The sequence below is a fragment of the Lampetra fluviatilis genome, chromosome 62 (genome assembly GCF_964198595.1).
Source record: "Lampetra fluviatilis chromosome 62, kcLamFluv1.1, whole genome shotgun sequence".
In the NCBI taxonomy this organism is placed as follows: Eukaryota; Metazoa; Chordata; class Hyperoartia; order Petromyzontiformes; family Petromyzontidae; genus Lampetra; species Lampetra fluviatilis.
The window spans coordinates 6540570-6555947 of NC_136336.1; the positions used below are offsets into that span (position 1 = coordinate 6540570).

Here is a 15378-nt window from a genome sequence, read left to right on the forward strand (position 1 = left end):
GCATCATTAAGATGATCAACATTTAATTTTTGTAATTATTTGTCGGAGTTTTAATGCTTTTGTGATAATTATGAGATGTGCCACCCCCCCCACCCTCCTCCCCTGCGTGTGAATGGGACGATCTGACAGGCAGGTCCCGCCAACACGTGATGGCGGGAACGCGTCTGCGTGCCTGCGTGCAGCTGCAGAATTCCACGTTGATATGGCCGGGCCCAGTACGTTATGACAATTGAGCGATGTGTTGAGTTTAATATTTTAAAAAAATAATATCCATAACTCAACCATTGGGTTTGTTTAAAGTTCAGTATTGCTTTAGGGTTTAGAGCAAAGGCCCAAAAAACGCCAAACGGCCAGTAACAAACAACACCATTGGCGTAATATATTTCACGTAAACAAAACGTGTCAATTCCGTGACAAAGGGGCCGTCCATAAATGACGTCACGCGATTTTTGACCCCCCCCCCCCTTCGTCACACGGCGTCACAAAAAGTCAGACCCCCCTCAAATATGACGTCACAAAGCTCTGCCCCCCCCCCCAAAATAAAACATGCTTCAAATCGCTTTAAACTATTGTCATTGTAGTGCGTATTTAATGCGGCGCTGCACTCTGATGTTGTAGGAGAAAACATTTATTAAAAAGTCTATTTAATTAAGTAGAACGTGTTGTCTATATTTATTTAAAGTTGCGCATTTTGATGTGACGTCACATTTCTCAACCCCCCCCCCCTCCCCTCGTCACACATCGTCACAAATGTCTGACCTCCCTCCCACTCCTCGGTGCGTGACGTCATTTATGGACGATCCCAAACCTGACTGGTTTGCTGTATCGGGTGGTGGCGGGCTACGACACATTTAAACTTACACGATCTCACCCAAAAGCACTCATTATGAGTAATGTCATATGTTGGTTAAAATTAATTTACCGTGTCGGTTTTCACAGCCACAATATTACTTCATTGGCAATTCGGCAGGAATTACACCAGAACAAAAAATGGTTTCGATGTAAAGGGGCCGTCCATAAATGACGTCACGCACCTAGGGGGCGGGTCAGACATTTGTGACGATGTGTGACGAGGTGGGGGAGGGGGTGAGAAATGTGACGTCACATCAAAATGCGCAACTTTAAATAAATATAGACATCACGTTCTACTTAATTAAATAGACTTTTTAATAAATGTTTTCTCCTACAACATCAGAGTGCAGCGCCACATTAAATACGCACTACAATGACAATAGTTTACAGCGATTTGAAGCATGTTTTTTTAGGGGGGGGGGGCAGAGCTTTGTGACGTCATATTTGAAGGGGGGTCTGACTTTTTGTGACGCCGTGTGACGAAGGGGGGGGGGGGGGTAAAAAAATCGTCCATAATCGCGTGACGTCATTTATGGACGGTCCCCTATGACTCGGAGCAGTTGCGACATCACTCGCCACTGATCGCTAGTTCGCCTTGGCTGGTAGTCGATCCGATATTTCCATGTTCGTAGCGCGGTTTGTATAATTTTTTTCTCTGGGTCCTCTGCTTTTTCCCTCCACATTTAGAAACACGCGTCTATAACACATTGTCCTGCTGCGGAGGGAGCTGGTAGGAACGTTGGTTGCTCGGTCAATGGCCAGGGTCAACGGCCAGGGCGTGGTGTATTCCGCAAATATGCCCGACTGTGAGGGCGGGCACAAGCCGGCGTGAGTAGGTTAAGCGTTGAGTTTTATAAGGGCACCACGAGGTGACCAGCCCCTCCCCACCCAGCCCCACCCCTCCCACTCCTCACCTAGCCCCACCCAGCCCCTCCCCACCCAGCCCCTCCCTGCACGATGGACACAATAATCCTCTGTGGGCTGGTGTAACCAGAAGGTTCCTACCAGTATAATTTTGACTATTTTGCTGCTGTCAATTTCCACATGATAAGCCTCTTTGTCGAGCTATCATTTGTGGCCATGTCGCCTCTGAAAAAGACGTTAATAGCTAAGTGGAGTTTACCTGGTAAGATAAAAAAAAAACTTAGTTTTATTTGTTTTAAATGATGCGTTTGCCTTCCCTATACTTTGCACTCCTACCGTTTTTTTGTATTGTTGTTGTTTTAATGTTCTGACCCTTGAAGCTCATCGAATTCCCCCTCCAGTATAGCTATATATATACTGATGTTTTTTTGTAAATATATACAGGCAGGCCTCGCTTAGCGCGACCCCGTAGAACACCGATTCCGATGAGAGCTCACCTCGCTCTACGAACGCATCTCGAGCGTTAAGCGAGGCCTGCCTGTACAGGCCCCCGGCCCCGCGTCTACCCCGCCCCGCGATTCGCATCAGCCAATCGCAGCCCTCCACAGCGTGCGTGGCCCCTCCCCGCACCACGCACCAACTGCCGACGTCACCGCCCCCCCCACATCCGGGCACTTCGTCCCTTTATCCGCGCGTGCGCACAGCGAACGTCTCCTTGGACGGGGCCCTGTGGAGGTGAGGGGCTGCGCGCTGGGCCCTCTTCCCATCCGCCTCGGCCGCCGATGTCAATCCGTTCGCTTTCGTCCCAACTTCGCGGTCATCCGTCGTCGCGAACGCTCCGTCGCGACGCGTCGGCATCCCGCGCATCTCGCCGCCCGTTTATTTTTCGCCGATGTGGCCGCGTCTGCGTTTGCGCGATCGCTTCCTCCCGTAAGGAGCCCGCGTCCGAAGGCCCTGAATTTTGACCTCCATATTTTGTCTTTGCCGCTTTTTCTCTCCCACTCTGGACCCTGAACGCAGGTTTAAAGTATCTTTGCTTTAAAGTCGTCGTCGTCATCTTGATCAACCATGTACGCCTGCGCCAAGTTCGTCTCGACCCCGCTCCTGGTGAGTTAATTTGCAACATTTTAAGATCGAATCTGAGGCGATTTTCACCCCCCACCCCGCCCGCCTCTCTCCATGTTAAGCCGGATGCCGCTCGCAGAGGGTAACGTGAAGGGGAATCAAAAATACATTTTTTAAATCGCCCGTTGTCAAGCTGATGATTGTTCTACTAACAAAATCCAACCGATGCATGTATAGGCAACTAGGTATGGTATAATCTCCTTGAGTGTTAATGTTTATACGTCGTTAATCGAAGGATGCGTGCGTAACCTTGCCGATTGCAATGGGCCCTAACTGCCTATTTTGCAACGCTGCTGCGAAATTTTAGCGGTGAACGCGTTGCTCGTCGTTTATATATTTTTTACGAAGCGTTGATGTTGCAGTAGAGTAGATTTTGTTTTGTTTTTTATGCAATTAACTTCGGTTTTTTGTTGTTGCTAATCTTGGGTGGGGACAGTGCATTGTGGTGGCGTTGCCGGCAGTATATTGCGACACTAAGATTAAAGAGTGGAACATCACGTGCATTGTATATTTAATGTCATTTTACGAAGTACTGTATGCATATTAGATGTAATGTTTTAACCGTGTTTGTGGTCCCTTGGTGTGTAAGTGTAATGTGCCCGGCGTAGTATCACGTCTTTTCGAACATTCTGCCTTAACATTTTAACGTGAGCACAAGTGTGCATGCATACATACAAAGTGTTTATACTGCATAATTTATGTTTAATGCCGTGTGTATGTGTAATGTGACTTGTCCGTATTGTAAAGTCTCCTACCCGGCTTACTTAAACCCGGCTTGACATCGATATTTGCATATGCAAAAGTATGCAGTTGTGTGTTTGTGTACAACACGTACTTAATGAAACTAACTTAATTTAAACCAAACCTTCACCATTTCTTGCAGCTAATTGTTTTATTTTTCTACCGCATTCTCGTAGTGCACAGCATCTGCTGCAGTATTACATAACAGCTGATCGTGGCGTGCTCTTGTAGTTCGATTTTTTAGTTTTTCGATGGATATGGATCACGCCATTTCATTTTGTTCGCGACTTGGGTTTGTGTGTGATTCTAGAAACAGCGGTGGATGGGCCCTGGTTTAGTCGTAGAATTGTCCTTCGGTTTGAAGGTCGCGGTGACGGAGAAAGCGAATTCTCTTGGATAGCTACAGGCCTCGATACGTACAGGCGTCTAGGTGGCAGCACTGGGGTTTAGCGATAAGCATTGCTCATCCACTCACACTGCCAGTGAGTGATGCTCACCCATCAGCACTCACCCACTCGTCCACCCTACCACTCGCCCAACCCACCAGTCACCCATCCACCAGTCACCCACTCACCCACCCTACCACTCACCCACCACTCACTCGCCCATCCACCACTCGCCCATCCACTGCGCACCCACCCTACCACTCGCCCATCCTACTACTCACCCACTCTACCACTCACCCATCCACCACTCGCCCACCCTACCACTCACCCATCCACCACTCATCCACCCCACCACTCATCAGCATTTTCCAGCAAACTATAAATTTTTTGGGACCGGTCGAATAATTAGTCATCCATACTCTTCAAATCAAAAATAGTCATCCAGTATTTTATCTTTTTATTTCACCAATACATGAAATATAGACCCATCGATACACGAGAAACACGTTGCCTCCTTTGCAACGAGCGACCCCCGTGTTACACGTAAGCTGTTTTAAAAGTACAGATTAGTGTTCTCTATCATCATGAACAGTCGTGGTTAATCAACTGCTGGGTGATAGTGCACTGTGTAATGTATACAACGTGCACTACATGTATACAATATGCCACTACTGTCAACAATGCAATTTACTGTATCACAATAATTTCCTCATCATCATGGTCAATCCCACTGCTGGGCCAAAGGCCTCCCCAAAAGTCCCCGCCACACCTGCTTTGTAGCAATCCACGCAAGTCGGATTTCATCACTCCATCTCCGCTCTGGACACCCGCTCAACGCCTCGACTGCTGCTTATTCGCTGACGCGTCTTGACCCAAGGCCACCTCTCCCAATAGAGTTTTGTCATGAACTTGTGCGTGTTCTCTAATCTGTGCATTTTCCTCTTTCTCTCCACGTATTTTGCAAAAGCATTCTCGATTCTGTATTTTGTTGTTAATGAGCATTTTCAGAAATAGTAGGAACTGTCATTTGACAAATGCATGCGTCATCTTTGAAAAATGTATCCGTTTAGAACGAAGTGGATTTAGTTTTGAGTCGCATTAACCTGTGCGTGAACAGATTTTGTGTAATCGGAGGCCCTTTAACATTCGTAGAAAACTCTGAAATAAATGCACTGAACAAAGCACGCAAAGACGATAGTAGTGGCTGTTAAAGTGAAAATAATGAAAGGTTTGGGAAAACTAAAATTACCTTAAAATGTTTTTGTTACGTTTGGTAACCTTCACTTTTTAGCTACGTGACCTACAAATGACCTTCAGAATATGGAGTAATGTACATTCCTGTACATGACAGTTTAATAAATAAAACGATGTAGTTACGCTTTCAATACGTTCTCCAAACCCGTTTTTACCTGAATTCTCTACGCCGCGTCCTTTCTCAAAGACGTCGGCGATCGTGGCCTTTCTTCCATCTCCGTGATATTTATTCAACAACTTGTTGGTCTAGGGCAGGGGTCGGCAACCTACGGCTCCGGAGCCGCATGCGGCTCTTTACGGGCTGCTTCTTGACGATATGTACGTATGTACAGTATGTACTCAGATGCATTGCGGCTCTTGAAATACTGAATTTTGTACTGAATTGGAAAGAAATGGCTCTTCTTGTTGTTTTGGTTGCCGACCCCTGGTCTAGGGGCAATGCTAAGTCGAGTATGTGCTGTGCCGAGCGTGAGTACTGCGGTGGCGTGGTGTTAACTACCTCGCCTGGTATACAGGAGGTCGTGGGTTTGATTCCAACCCTGACGCCCGCTGTATTTTTGGAGTTTGCGTGTCTCTCTCTCTCATCATCACGGTGGCTAGGAGATGTTAACTACCTCGCCTGGTATACAGGAGGTTGTGGGTTTGATTCCAACCCTGACGCCCGCTGTATTTTTGGAGTTTGCGTGTCTCTCTCTCTCATCATCACGGTGGCTAGGAGATGTTAACTACCTCGCCTGGTATACAGGAGGTTGTGGGTTTGATTCCAACCCTGACGCCTGCTGTATATTTGGAGTTTGCGTGTGTCTCTTTCTCTTCATCACGGTGGCTAGGAGATGTTAACTACCTCGCCTGGTATACAGGAGGTCGTGGCTTCGATTCCAACCCTGACGCCTGCTGCTGTATATTTGGAGTTTTCGTGTCCCTCCCCGTGGTTGCGTGGATTTTTCTTCGGGACCTCCGATTTTCCCCTCCACATTTTAAAATCAATGTGCGTTTAGAGTATTTGGCTGCTATAAATTAATTGAGATATCATTTGTGGCCAGGTTGCTTATGAAAAATAGCTCTAGCTGCGTGGGCCTTACCTGGTAAAATAAAAATAGTTTAGTTTAAATAAAAAGTCCACGCGACAACAGGGAGAGAGACGCAAACTCCAAATATTCAGGCGTCAGGGTTTGGATCCAACCCACGACCCTTGCATACTAGGCGAGGGAGTTAACTTCTCATCACCGTGGCAATTTCCCCCAGCCGTCCGTGCTGTCGACTCCCTGTCCCTGTTGTAAACGTCCATGGCTGCCACTCGTCGTCTGCTGGACCGCGACCGGCGGGCGTGCAGGTATAGGCGGAGGGTTTAACCCGAGTCCTGAGCCAGCACTCGCCTCCCCACCTCCCGTGAGTTCCACTCATTCTTCTCCACGTTCGCGTGGGGTCAAGGCCATGTCGGTGTCTGTGGCGATGACGGTGATGATGATGACAACGCTCGGTCGAGGAGCATGCCAGTCTCTCCCGCTCTGCTCTAACCGTCGCCATCTTCTCGCCTGCAGGTCCGCGCCGGAGCCCGGGCGGTCCTTCGGCCAATCTCCGCGTCCTCCTTCACCAGGACAGACGTCAAGGGGGAGCAGGTAACGTCCTTCCGTTTTAAGTTGACGAATTTGAAAAGCAACGGACCGTGTTTATTTTTTGTACGTATGTTGAATTTCTTTCGCACCACATGTAGCCAACCATGGTAATTGTAGGTGCGAAGGAAGGACAGAAAACTAAACACAACATTTCGATTTAAAGCTTTCGTGACTGCAGGAATTCATCTTCTTGGTTCTTTCGGTAAGTCACATAGAAGGGAAATAATAAAATAATAAAAATGAAACCTAATAAAATAATTCTCACGACGTTTCGGCCACAACGCAAGCAGCCGTCTGAATGACGCTGTCTCTCCGACAGACCTGGTCTTCACCTGAGGATGGCTGCTTGCGTTGTGGCCGAAACGTCGTGAGAATTATTTTATGATGTTTTATTATTTTATTATTTCCCTTCTACGTGACTTTACCGAAAGAACCAAGAAAATAAACACAACATTTCTAAAGATTTTTTTTTTAACTATTTGACTTTGCACGAAGCCATTTCATGGTGTGTGTGGGGGGCGGGGAATCGCCGGACAGATTCCATTTTTCTTTGAAAGCACAGGTGGGGCTGATGGGTGACGTGAGCGGTGGATTCAACGTCACCACAGTGACAAATTAGACTCGTTGACTCCTATAGACTTGAGCAGGGACACCTGTCGACTGGCACAGATCCGTAGGCTCGCAGAGAAGGACCGACCCTTGTTATACAATGCAATGTGATGTTAGTGATAGTGCACTTCACCCACAGTCGGTCAGACTCGCACAGAGACCCATAGACTCACGCAGTTACCAATCGACTCAACGTTGAGATCCATAGATACGCACACAGATCCATCGACTCATTTTAGAGACCCGTACTCTACAATACGATGTGAGCGGTGGATTACACTTTCACGGTTAGAATCGCATTGACTCAAACATAGACTCGCGCAGAAGCCAATAGACTCGTGTTGAGACCTACAGATCCGCACACTGACTCGCAGAGACCCATACTATGCAATACAATGTGATGCGAGTGGTGGATTGCACTGGCTACGTATGGTGCAAAAGAAGTTACACTTTTTTTTTAATGAGGACCCCCGAGTAATTGTTGACAAAAGTATTTTCTAATTAGTTTTTGTCAAATTATTAACTTGATAACTTCATGAACCATTCATTCGTCTAAGCTCGAGATGCAATGATTTCCCTCCACTCCCCACCAGCCTCTAGTAGCAGTAGAGGCTCGGTGTTAACTTGTCCCCATGGAACATCGTGCGTGAATCTAAAAGCCTCGATTCTCGCGCACGCCGTCCTATGCTGTGGCAGAATAAGCTTGACAATCTACGGCGGTGTTCTTCATTGCAAGGCCCGCGGGCCACCGGCGCCCAGAGGTCGCAAACGGGTTTTGATTTCTTACCCGTACTGGTACCCGGCCGCACCAGGGTCGCAAACGGGTACCCTACCCGTACCCGGCCGGGTACGGGTAGGGTACGGGTATCGGGTACCTGATTGCGACCTCTGGGATGAAGCCATGTTGCAGGCGCGGGTGGGTTGATTCTAGGAACTTGAATTGTGAGAAGAGACAAGACGTTGGGAAATGAGTGACAAACAGTTACCAGTAACTCGCGGTCTACCCGTACCCGGCCGCACCAAGGTCGCAAACGGGTACCCGTCCCCGTACCCGGCCGGGTAGCCGGGTATCGGGTAGGGTACGGGTATCGGGTACCCGGTTGCAACCTCTGCCGGCGGCCTCTGGTGGCCTTTAGGGTGGCTCCCGACTACACATGTGAAAACACCCCCCATTGCCGTGCTGTCAAACCACAATGGTTTCTAATGCTGGTGATGTCTTCTTGGCGAAAGTGGGCCCCGCCACCGAAAATAAGTGATGAACACGGACCTATCGTGTTTGATAAATAGATGCATAATGATTACAATTTAATACGCTTGGTATTCGCACCATTCTTCTAGCGGGAGGCTAACCGTGTTTCACAGACAGGTCTGCATTAGTTTCACAATATACACAATTGACACACAAAGTACACAATTCAAACTGCTTTGTGCAGTCTCAATTGTCCTTTGCAGATGTTCAAATTGGCTACATTTGAGACGGTGGCGTGGGCACAAAGTCTGCCGACTCTTTTAGTATTGCGTTGCAGGATCTCTTAACGCCCAAACAGCGCGACGTTCATGCTGCTTCATCCGTTTGTCCCTGTGTTTGTCCATCACATCTACCTGTGTCTGCCCGTCCGTTTGCCCAAGTATCTCTCTGTCCATTAGTCTGTGTTTGCATGTCCCCTATGCTCGTTGGGAATATCACGTGAACATTTAATTCGATCGCAGACGGTCGTCCAACTTCTCACCCAATTCAATACTCAATTACAGCCACGGCCGCCTGCATCAACACCAACTAACTTTTATCAATAACATAACAAGATTACACCCACCTCTCCTCTCTCGCTGTCCTCTGTCCCGAGCTTAGTAACCCTCCTTGTCTTCCTCTCTCATGGACCTCCTCCACCCACCCCCACCCCATACATCTGGCCTGTACCCACCCCCCCCACTGGAACTACCTTCGTAGCTACCTGCCTCGTCTCTTTCCCTACCCCCCCCCATTACACACTACGTCCATCTATCCCTTACTGTGCCATCGTCTGTCCGTACGCTTTTGTATGCATAATTTCGTTTGTGCATCCGTCCGTCCCGTCAAACCACATGGCTGTCCTGTGCTTTGTCCATCTTTCCATTCATGTGTCCGATCATCAGTTCGCCCATTTGCCTGTCTGCCCTATCCTTCGTCCATCCCTTATTTACGTATTTGTCATCAGCCTGTCCGTGTGTCCTTTTCTTCCCGTGTCTGTCTGCATGCCCGCCCGTCAGTCCGCGTGTCCGCCGATGCTTTGCCTTTGTAACCATTTCCCCCGCCCACATCGCTCTGTGGTCCCCCCCCCCCCTTTCTCTCTTCCACCTCTGTTGGCAGATCGGCTCCATGGTGTCAGCGCCAACCGGACTGGCGCTGGTGGCGCGCCGTGACTTCCAGACGAGCGCGGTGTCACGCGACATCGACACGGCCGCCAAGTTCATCGGCGCCGGCGCCGCCACGGTGGGGGTGGCCGGATCGGGCGCCGGTATCGGGACCGTCTTCGGCAGCCTCATCATTGGCTACGCCAGGTACGAGCCGCCGTCAAAGTTGTCGTCATTGCCATCCCCTTCATCGTCATGGGAAAGCGTTTACACTTGGCAAACTGCATCGGTAGTGATGATGCACAAGTGCCGATTTAAACCAAACTCGGCTCCTTAATCCACATTACATTAAAAAGATAAAATATAGACTGACGATTCGGGAATTGGGCCCTTCGGGGGAGATGCCGCTGCAGTTCTCCTGCGGTGAGTAACGACGTCTTTAAAAACAACGTCGCTACCCCTCTCTAAACAAAATGAACGCCCAGCCACTTGCTTGCGTTCCGAGATTCGGCGGTGAAGGGGGACGCCCACCGTGCAACTTGGCAGACGTCTTTGAAAGGGTCGATGCAGCAAAAGCTCGCTGTTATCCAGCACTTTACCATCCGGAATGGTCTATTAACCGGTGGGAAAAAAATTCCGACAGCCGTCCGGCATTTTGCCGTGCGCTTATCGTAGATCCGTTGTTTACGGAAGCTTCAGGACGCTGCCGAGTGGTGGTGTTAGCGGCAGTCCGTACGTACATTACTGTACTACTGTATACTGTACTCTAAATGGCTCCACTGCTTCTCTAGAATCAACTTGGAATGCTCTACAACTGACGGGGAGTTCTTTCGTGAAAAGTGTTATGTACAATGTTACCTTGGTATACATCGTTAATTCGTTCCAGAAGGTAGGACTTATAGCGAAAATGACGTGTACCAAAGGAAATAATCCGTTCCAGAGTATAAGAAATGATATTTTATATGGCATATTATACATTAATGGGTTTGTATACAATAATTTGGACGCTACGTATTGCTAAAATGATACATAAATTCAAATAAATGCATAAATAAATTAAAATAAATTGAAATAAAAATTTACATCACTTTACCTTGCTGAGAGGAGTTGATGGCCTACGAGGATGGTGGTGAGGAGGAGGAGATGCTATTTTTTGGAAGGAGAGTCCCCTTCCATTAAAACTACTCGCTAGCCTGTCTCCGCGCTCTCAACTGGCTACCCATCGTCAGTAGGGTCACATACATGATCGCCTGCCTCTGCCACAATGCCTTCATATCCGCCTGCCCGCCGTACCTTTCTTCATTACTGACAACTTGCAGCGCAACACACGGCAGATGCCTGCGCAGCGCGACTCACGACCTCCTCTTGATACCGAGATCCAGGATGGTCATCGTGTCTATGCGCCGCTTCTCGGTGGCAGCCCCAACAGTCTGGAACGATATCCCCCTGCACATTCGCAGCATCACCTCAATCGCCTCCTTCAAGAGAGACTTAAAAACTCACCTCTACAACCACGCTTTCGAGCGACTCTGAGCTCTGCTCCGTGCCTCTGAGTTGCGGCCATTACGTCCGCAAATTTGCGCGCGTTATAAATTTAACTTATTATTACAGGCAGAGTGAGGAGCGGCGCTTTGTTTCAGTCGTGAACGGGGTATACGCGGGTACGCGGTGACTCATCCCGAGCCATACAAGTTCCAGCAAGCACGTCGTATCCCAAGACATTTTTTTTCCTCGTCAAAATACGACGTATACCAAATTCGACGGATTCCAAAGCGGTCGTATACCGAGGTATGACTATTTAGAAAATTTGAACCATAAGTAACATCTGTCTGATAACCGGCATGTCCATGAATATGCCGGATAACGGAGCTTATGCTGTATAGACAAAAAACGCTGATTGCCACGCATCGATAACAACTTCCATTTGATGTGCTATGAAGAAGGGCCATCACAAATGTTTGACGAATATGAGGGTTTTATTTATTGTTTACAGTGCTTGTGCGCCACTACCAATGGAGCATCGCCAATTAATTACATTTGAATGTAGATAATAATTTACATTTATAAAGTGGTGCATTTCACCTGTACATCTCACCAATGCGCCACCGTGTATGGAAGGCCAGGAAATAAACGGAACCTGCACAGGATAAACGGCCAGAACTTGTGGGGGGTGAAAGACAATTTACTCACTTGCCCACCCACTCACTCAGACCCAGGGGAAACGTCCAGAACTAGTGGGGGGGTAAAGGCCACTTTACCCACTCACCCACCAACTCACTCCATCGCCTACTCACCCACCCACCTACCCCCCCCCCCACCTATGCACCCACTCGCCCATAACCTGCAGCGTAAACGGCCAGAACAATTGGGGGGGGGGGGGGGGGTAAAGGCCAATCTATAGAGGTGAGTTTTCAAGACGGGACTGAAATATATCTGCTAACGACTCCGATTGTGTTAATTAGCAAAGGCAAAGCTTCGGAGCCGCACTGGAAAAAAGCCCGATCACTCCAGGAGCAGAGCCGATCTGAAGGTCTCTGAGGCCTCGGATTATCACAATGGATTAGTTCCTGTAAATGTCGCGAGGCTAACCCAGCACGGCCACCAGAGGGCAGCCGTCACATGACGGTAGTGTTGGTGATGGGCAAAAGCAGTTTGCGATGCTTGAGACAACTCGCGCATTGCAGGTTTAGTCGAGGTTAAAGTGACCGTCAGGTCCCGCGTTGTTTATTTTAATGCACATTTTTGGTTGTTACACACTTATTAGCGCCTCTTAATGCTGTTATCCGCTGCTCCTCTACGCGACCTGCAACAAACGGCACCATTAAGCCTTCTTGGTTCTTTCGGTAAAGTCACGTAGAAGGGAAATAATAAAATAATAATAAATAAATTATATTATTTTATTATGTTTTATTTTCATTATTTCCCTTCTACGTGACTTTACCGAAAGAACCAAGAAGATGAATCCCTGCAGTCACGAAAGCTTTAAATCGAAATTTTGCACCATTAAAGTTATAATGGATGATCGTTAATGGTACATTACTAGAATTAAGAAAGGTTATTGTGAGAACTTGGAAGAATAAATCATTTGACGGAATAAGGAAGTTGAGCAGTTTTGGTGGTGAAAGATTGTGGATGAAACTCGTCGATTGGTTTGATTGACCCAAGTCCTTGGCATGGGTGGAGGAATCTGATTGAAGTTCACGGGAACGACGACCACGATGGTAGCAACAGGAGAGTGATAAGGAGGCGACTGGCCATTGGTGAGCCCAGTGACGTTGAGTGAATAGCTCACTGCTGAATCCTCAATCAACCTCGAATGCTTTTACGTTGAATTCTATCAAGGTGCAGTTCGGTAGGGAGTTATTTTCGTTAGAATACATTCATTATTACATTTATAAGGGGCGCAAATTGGACTTCAAAAGGGTATTCGAGAGACACGTTTCATATCGATTGTGTTGCAAGCACTCAGTGTTTTATGGCAGGCTTGTGCTGAGTGAACTGCAGATTGAAGGATGCTCCAGTCATCTTTATTGGAACATCAAAATTTCTCCTGCACGGTGTCGATAAAAATGTTTTTGTGTGTTTTAGTTGTCGCCTTCCCCCACACCTCCGATCAACACGGTTGGCTACGTACGGTGGTGAAAAAATGTCAAATGCATGCGCACAATTGCACTCGGAAGTAGAGAAAATCGTGGAAATAAAAAAAAAAATTACAATACTGACTCCGAACGCTCTTTGTCTCGCAGAAACCCGTCTCTGAAGCAGCAGCTCTTCTCCTACGCCATCCTGGGCTTCGCGTTGTCCGAGGCCATGGGGCTCTTCTGTCTCATGGTGGCTTTCCTCATCCTGTTCGCCATGTGAAGCTCACCCTGGGTGGCGGGCGGCGGTGGTGGTGGGTGGATGGGTGCACCTGATGGCGAGAGAAGGGGGGAGAGGCGAGGAGGCAGCTGCTCTTGCACAACGTTGAAGAACTCCGCACACAAACCCCTGTTCTATTCCTTATTTACGTTTTTTCCTCAATTTTCTCACCGGCACCAAAGCATCCCCGTTGGCCTGGCGGCTGTTGTAATCGTGGCCCTTCCCGTAGTTTTGATTGAATGGTTGTTGCAGACGTGCGAGCTTTCGGCTTGGTAGTATTGTACGTTCAGAACAAAACGGACGACATATCCTGTACGTACACCGGTGGCTCTTAACCTTCGTGTGGTATGGCGCTTACTCAGGCTACCTCGGCCACAATACACGGACGGATCTCACAATCTGCGCCTCCAGTCAACGTGGTGTTTGTAAGCCAATCGTTTCGCCGCCGTGTATCCGTGCGTCTCGTTGCGCTGACATCGTCCCCCCCCATCACCACCAACCACGCACATTAAAAATTACTCTTGCACGGTGTCCATGCAGCAGTCTGAAAGACTTTCTTGAGCTTCCTCGGGGAAGGGGGGGGGTCGGGGGCATGCGACTCGTGGGTTTAGAACTGCCGTCTCGAAGAGGTGCGTCGTACCAGTGACTACTGAGTGGGGGATAACGGGGTGCGATGAAAATAAAAATGTGTTTTTCACGGAAAAAAATTCATCGATAGTCGGGATGAAGCTCTTCACGTCCGCGCGATTGCGTCTGCCTCCATGAGGATGTGAGGGCGTGTTAATGCCCTCGTCTCCGTGTACTGTACAGCTAATTGGTCGGACTGCACTTGAAATGTACGTTCATTTCTAGAAACTGGTTTCTCGCCCAAATAAAGGTAATGTCTGGAAAAATGTGCGCAGACGCCCTCTGTTCTGCGTGGTGTGGTCGGTGGGCAAGGGGGAGTGGTGGGGCAGCTGTGGAGGGGAGCTCTTCCCATGCTTTGGCTTTACGGATGAGCTCTGTTTGGCAGCGGAGGTTTCGCTTATAAAATCGATCGTCGGCAAGATTTTTTTTTCATCGGCGACAACGCGACGGGGAAGCAATCTGGCCTGTCGCGCCACACGAAGCGCCGGGTCTTCTCGGCCACAAGTTCTACCCTCCCTGTTTCTATGGTTGTGAAACGTTAATCACATTTTACAGGAACACCTGCACCGGCTTGGGTTTAACCAGATTGGATTGCGCGAGGAACTCTGATCCTTCCACAGATCTGGACGCAGTCCCATCCGTGTGTGAGCTCCTCTGGCAGGCAAGGCTTGTTTTGGCTGTATCGTGTAGCCCACATCTCCCAGTCACTGAATGTCCAAGCAGCTGCTGTTTGGTTGAATAGAGAGGGTGAGGAGATGCGCTACAGGAGGATGTGGAGCCGAGTGGACTTGGTGCCAGCGGTGTCAAGATCGGCCTCTGGGGGAGGCTCGTGAAGAATGATGCTGCTGGAATGTTGAGACGCAGTCTCCTGCCCAAGGGGTGGGGCATACATTCAAGGGGGCGTAAGATCTGGGCGGGACTTAACCGCCAAATTTGGCGGGACCATCGTCACCGTAGCCGCACCCTCTTATGATTGGGCGCTTGGGAAGAGTGGGCGTGGCCAGCGCCGCAGTGGGCCCCGCACACTCGATATCGTCGCTCTTTGATTGGCTGCCCACGCAGCTCGATGGGCGGGGCGTTGATGACGATGACCTCTCCTACTCCGCGCGCGCCCA

The 15378-nt window shown here is 48.8% G+C and overlaps 1 protein-coding gene across 1 annotated transcript; it reads left to right on the forward strand.

Annotated features, from left to right (window-relative positions):
• Nucleotides 1-2375: 2375 nt before the first annotated feature.
• Nucleotides 2376-14529, forward strand: LOC144951472 (ATP synthase F(0) complex subunit C3, mitochondrial-like). Its single transcript, XM_078881773.1, has 5 exons — nt 2376-2451; nt 2737-2823; nt 6764-6841; nt 9795-9985; nt 13525-14529. The coding sequence occupies exons 2-5, from the start codon at nt 2785-2787 to the stop codon at nt 13637-13639; spliced, it is 423 nt and encodes a 140-aa protein (XP_078737899.1). The 5' UTR covers nt 2376-2451; nt 2737-2784; the 3' UTR covers nt 13640-14529.
• Nucleotides 14530-15378: the final 849 nt, after the last annotated feature.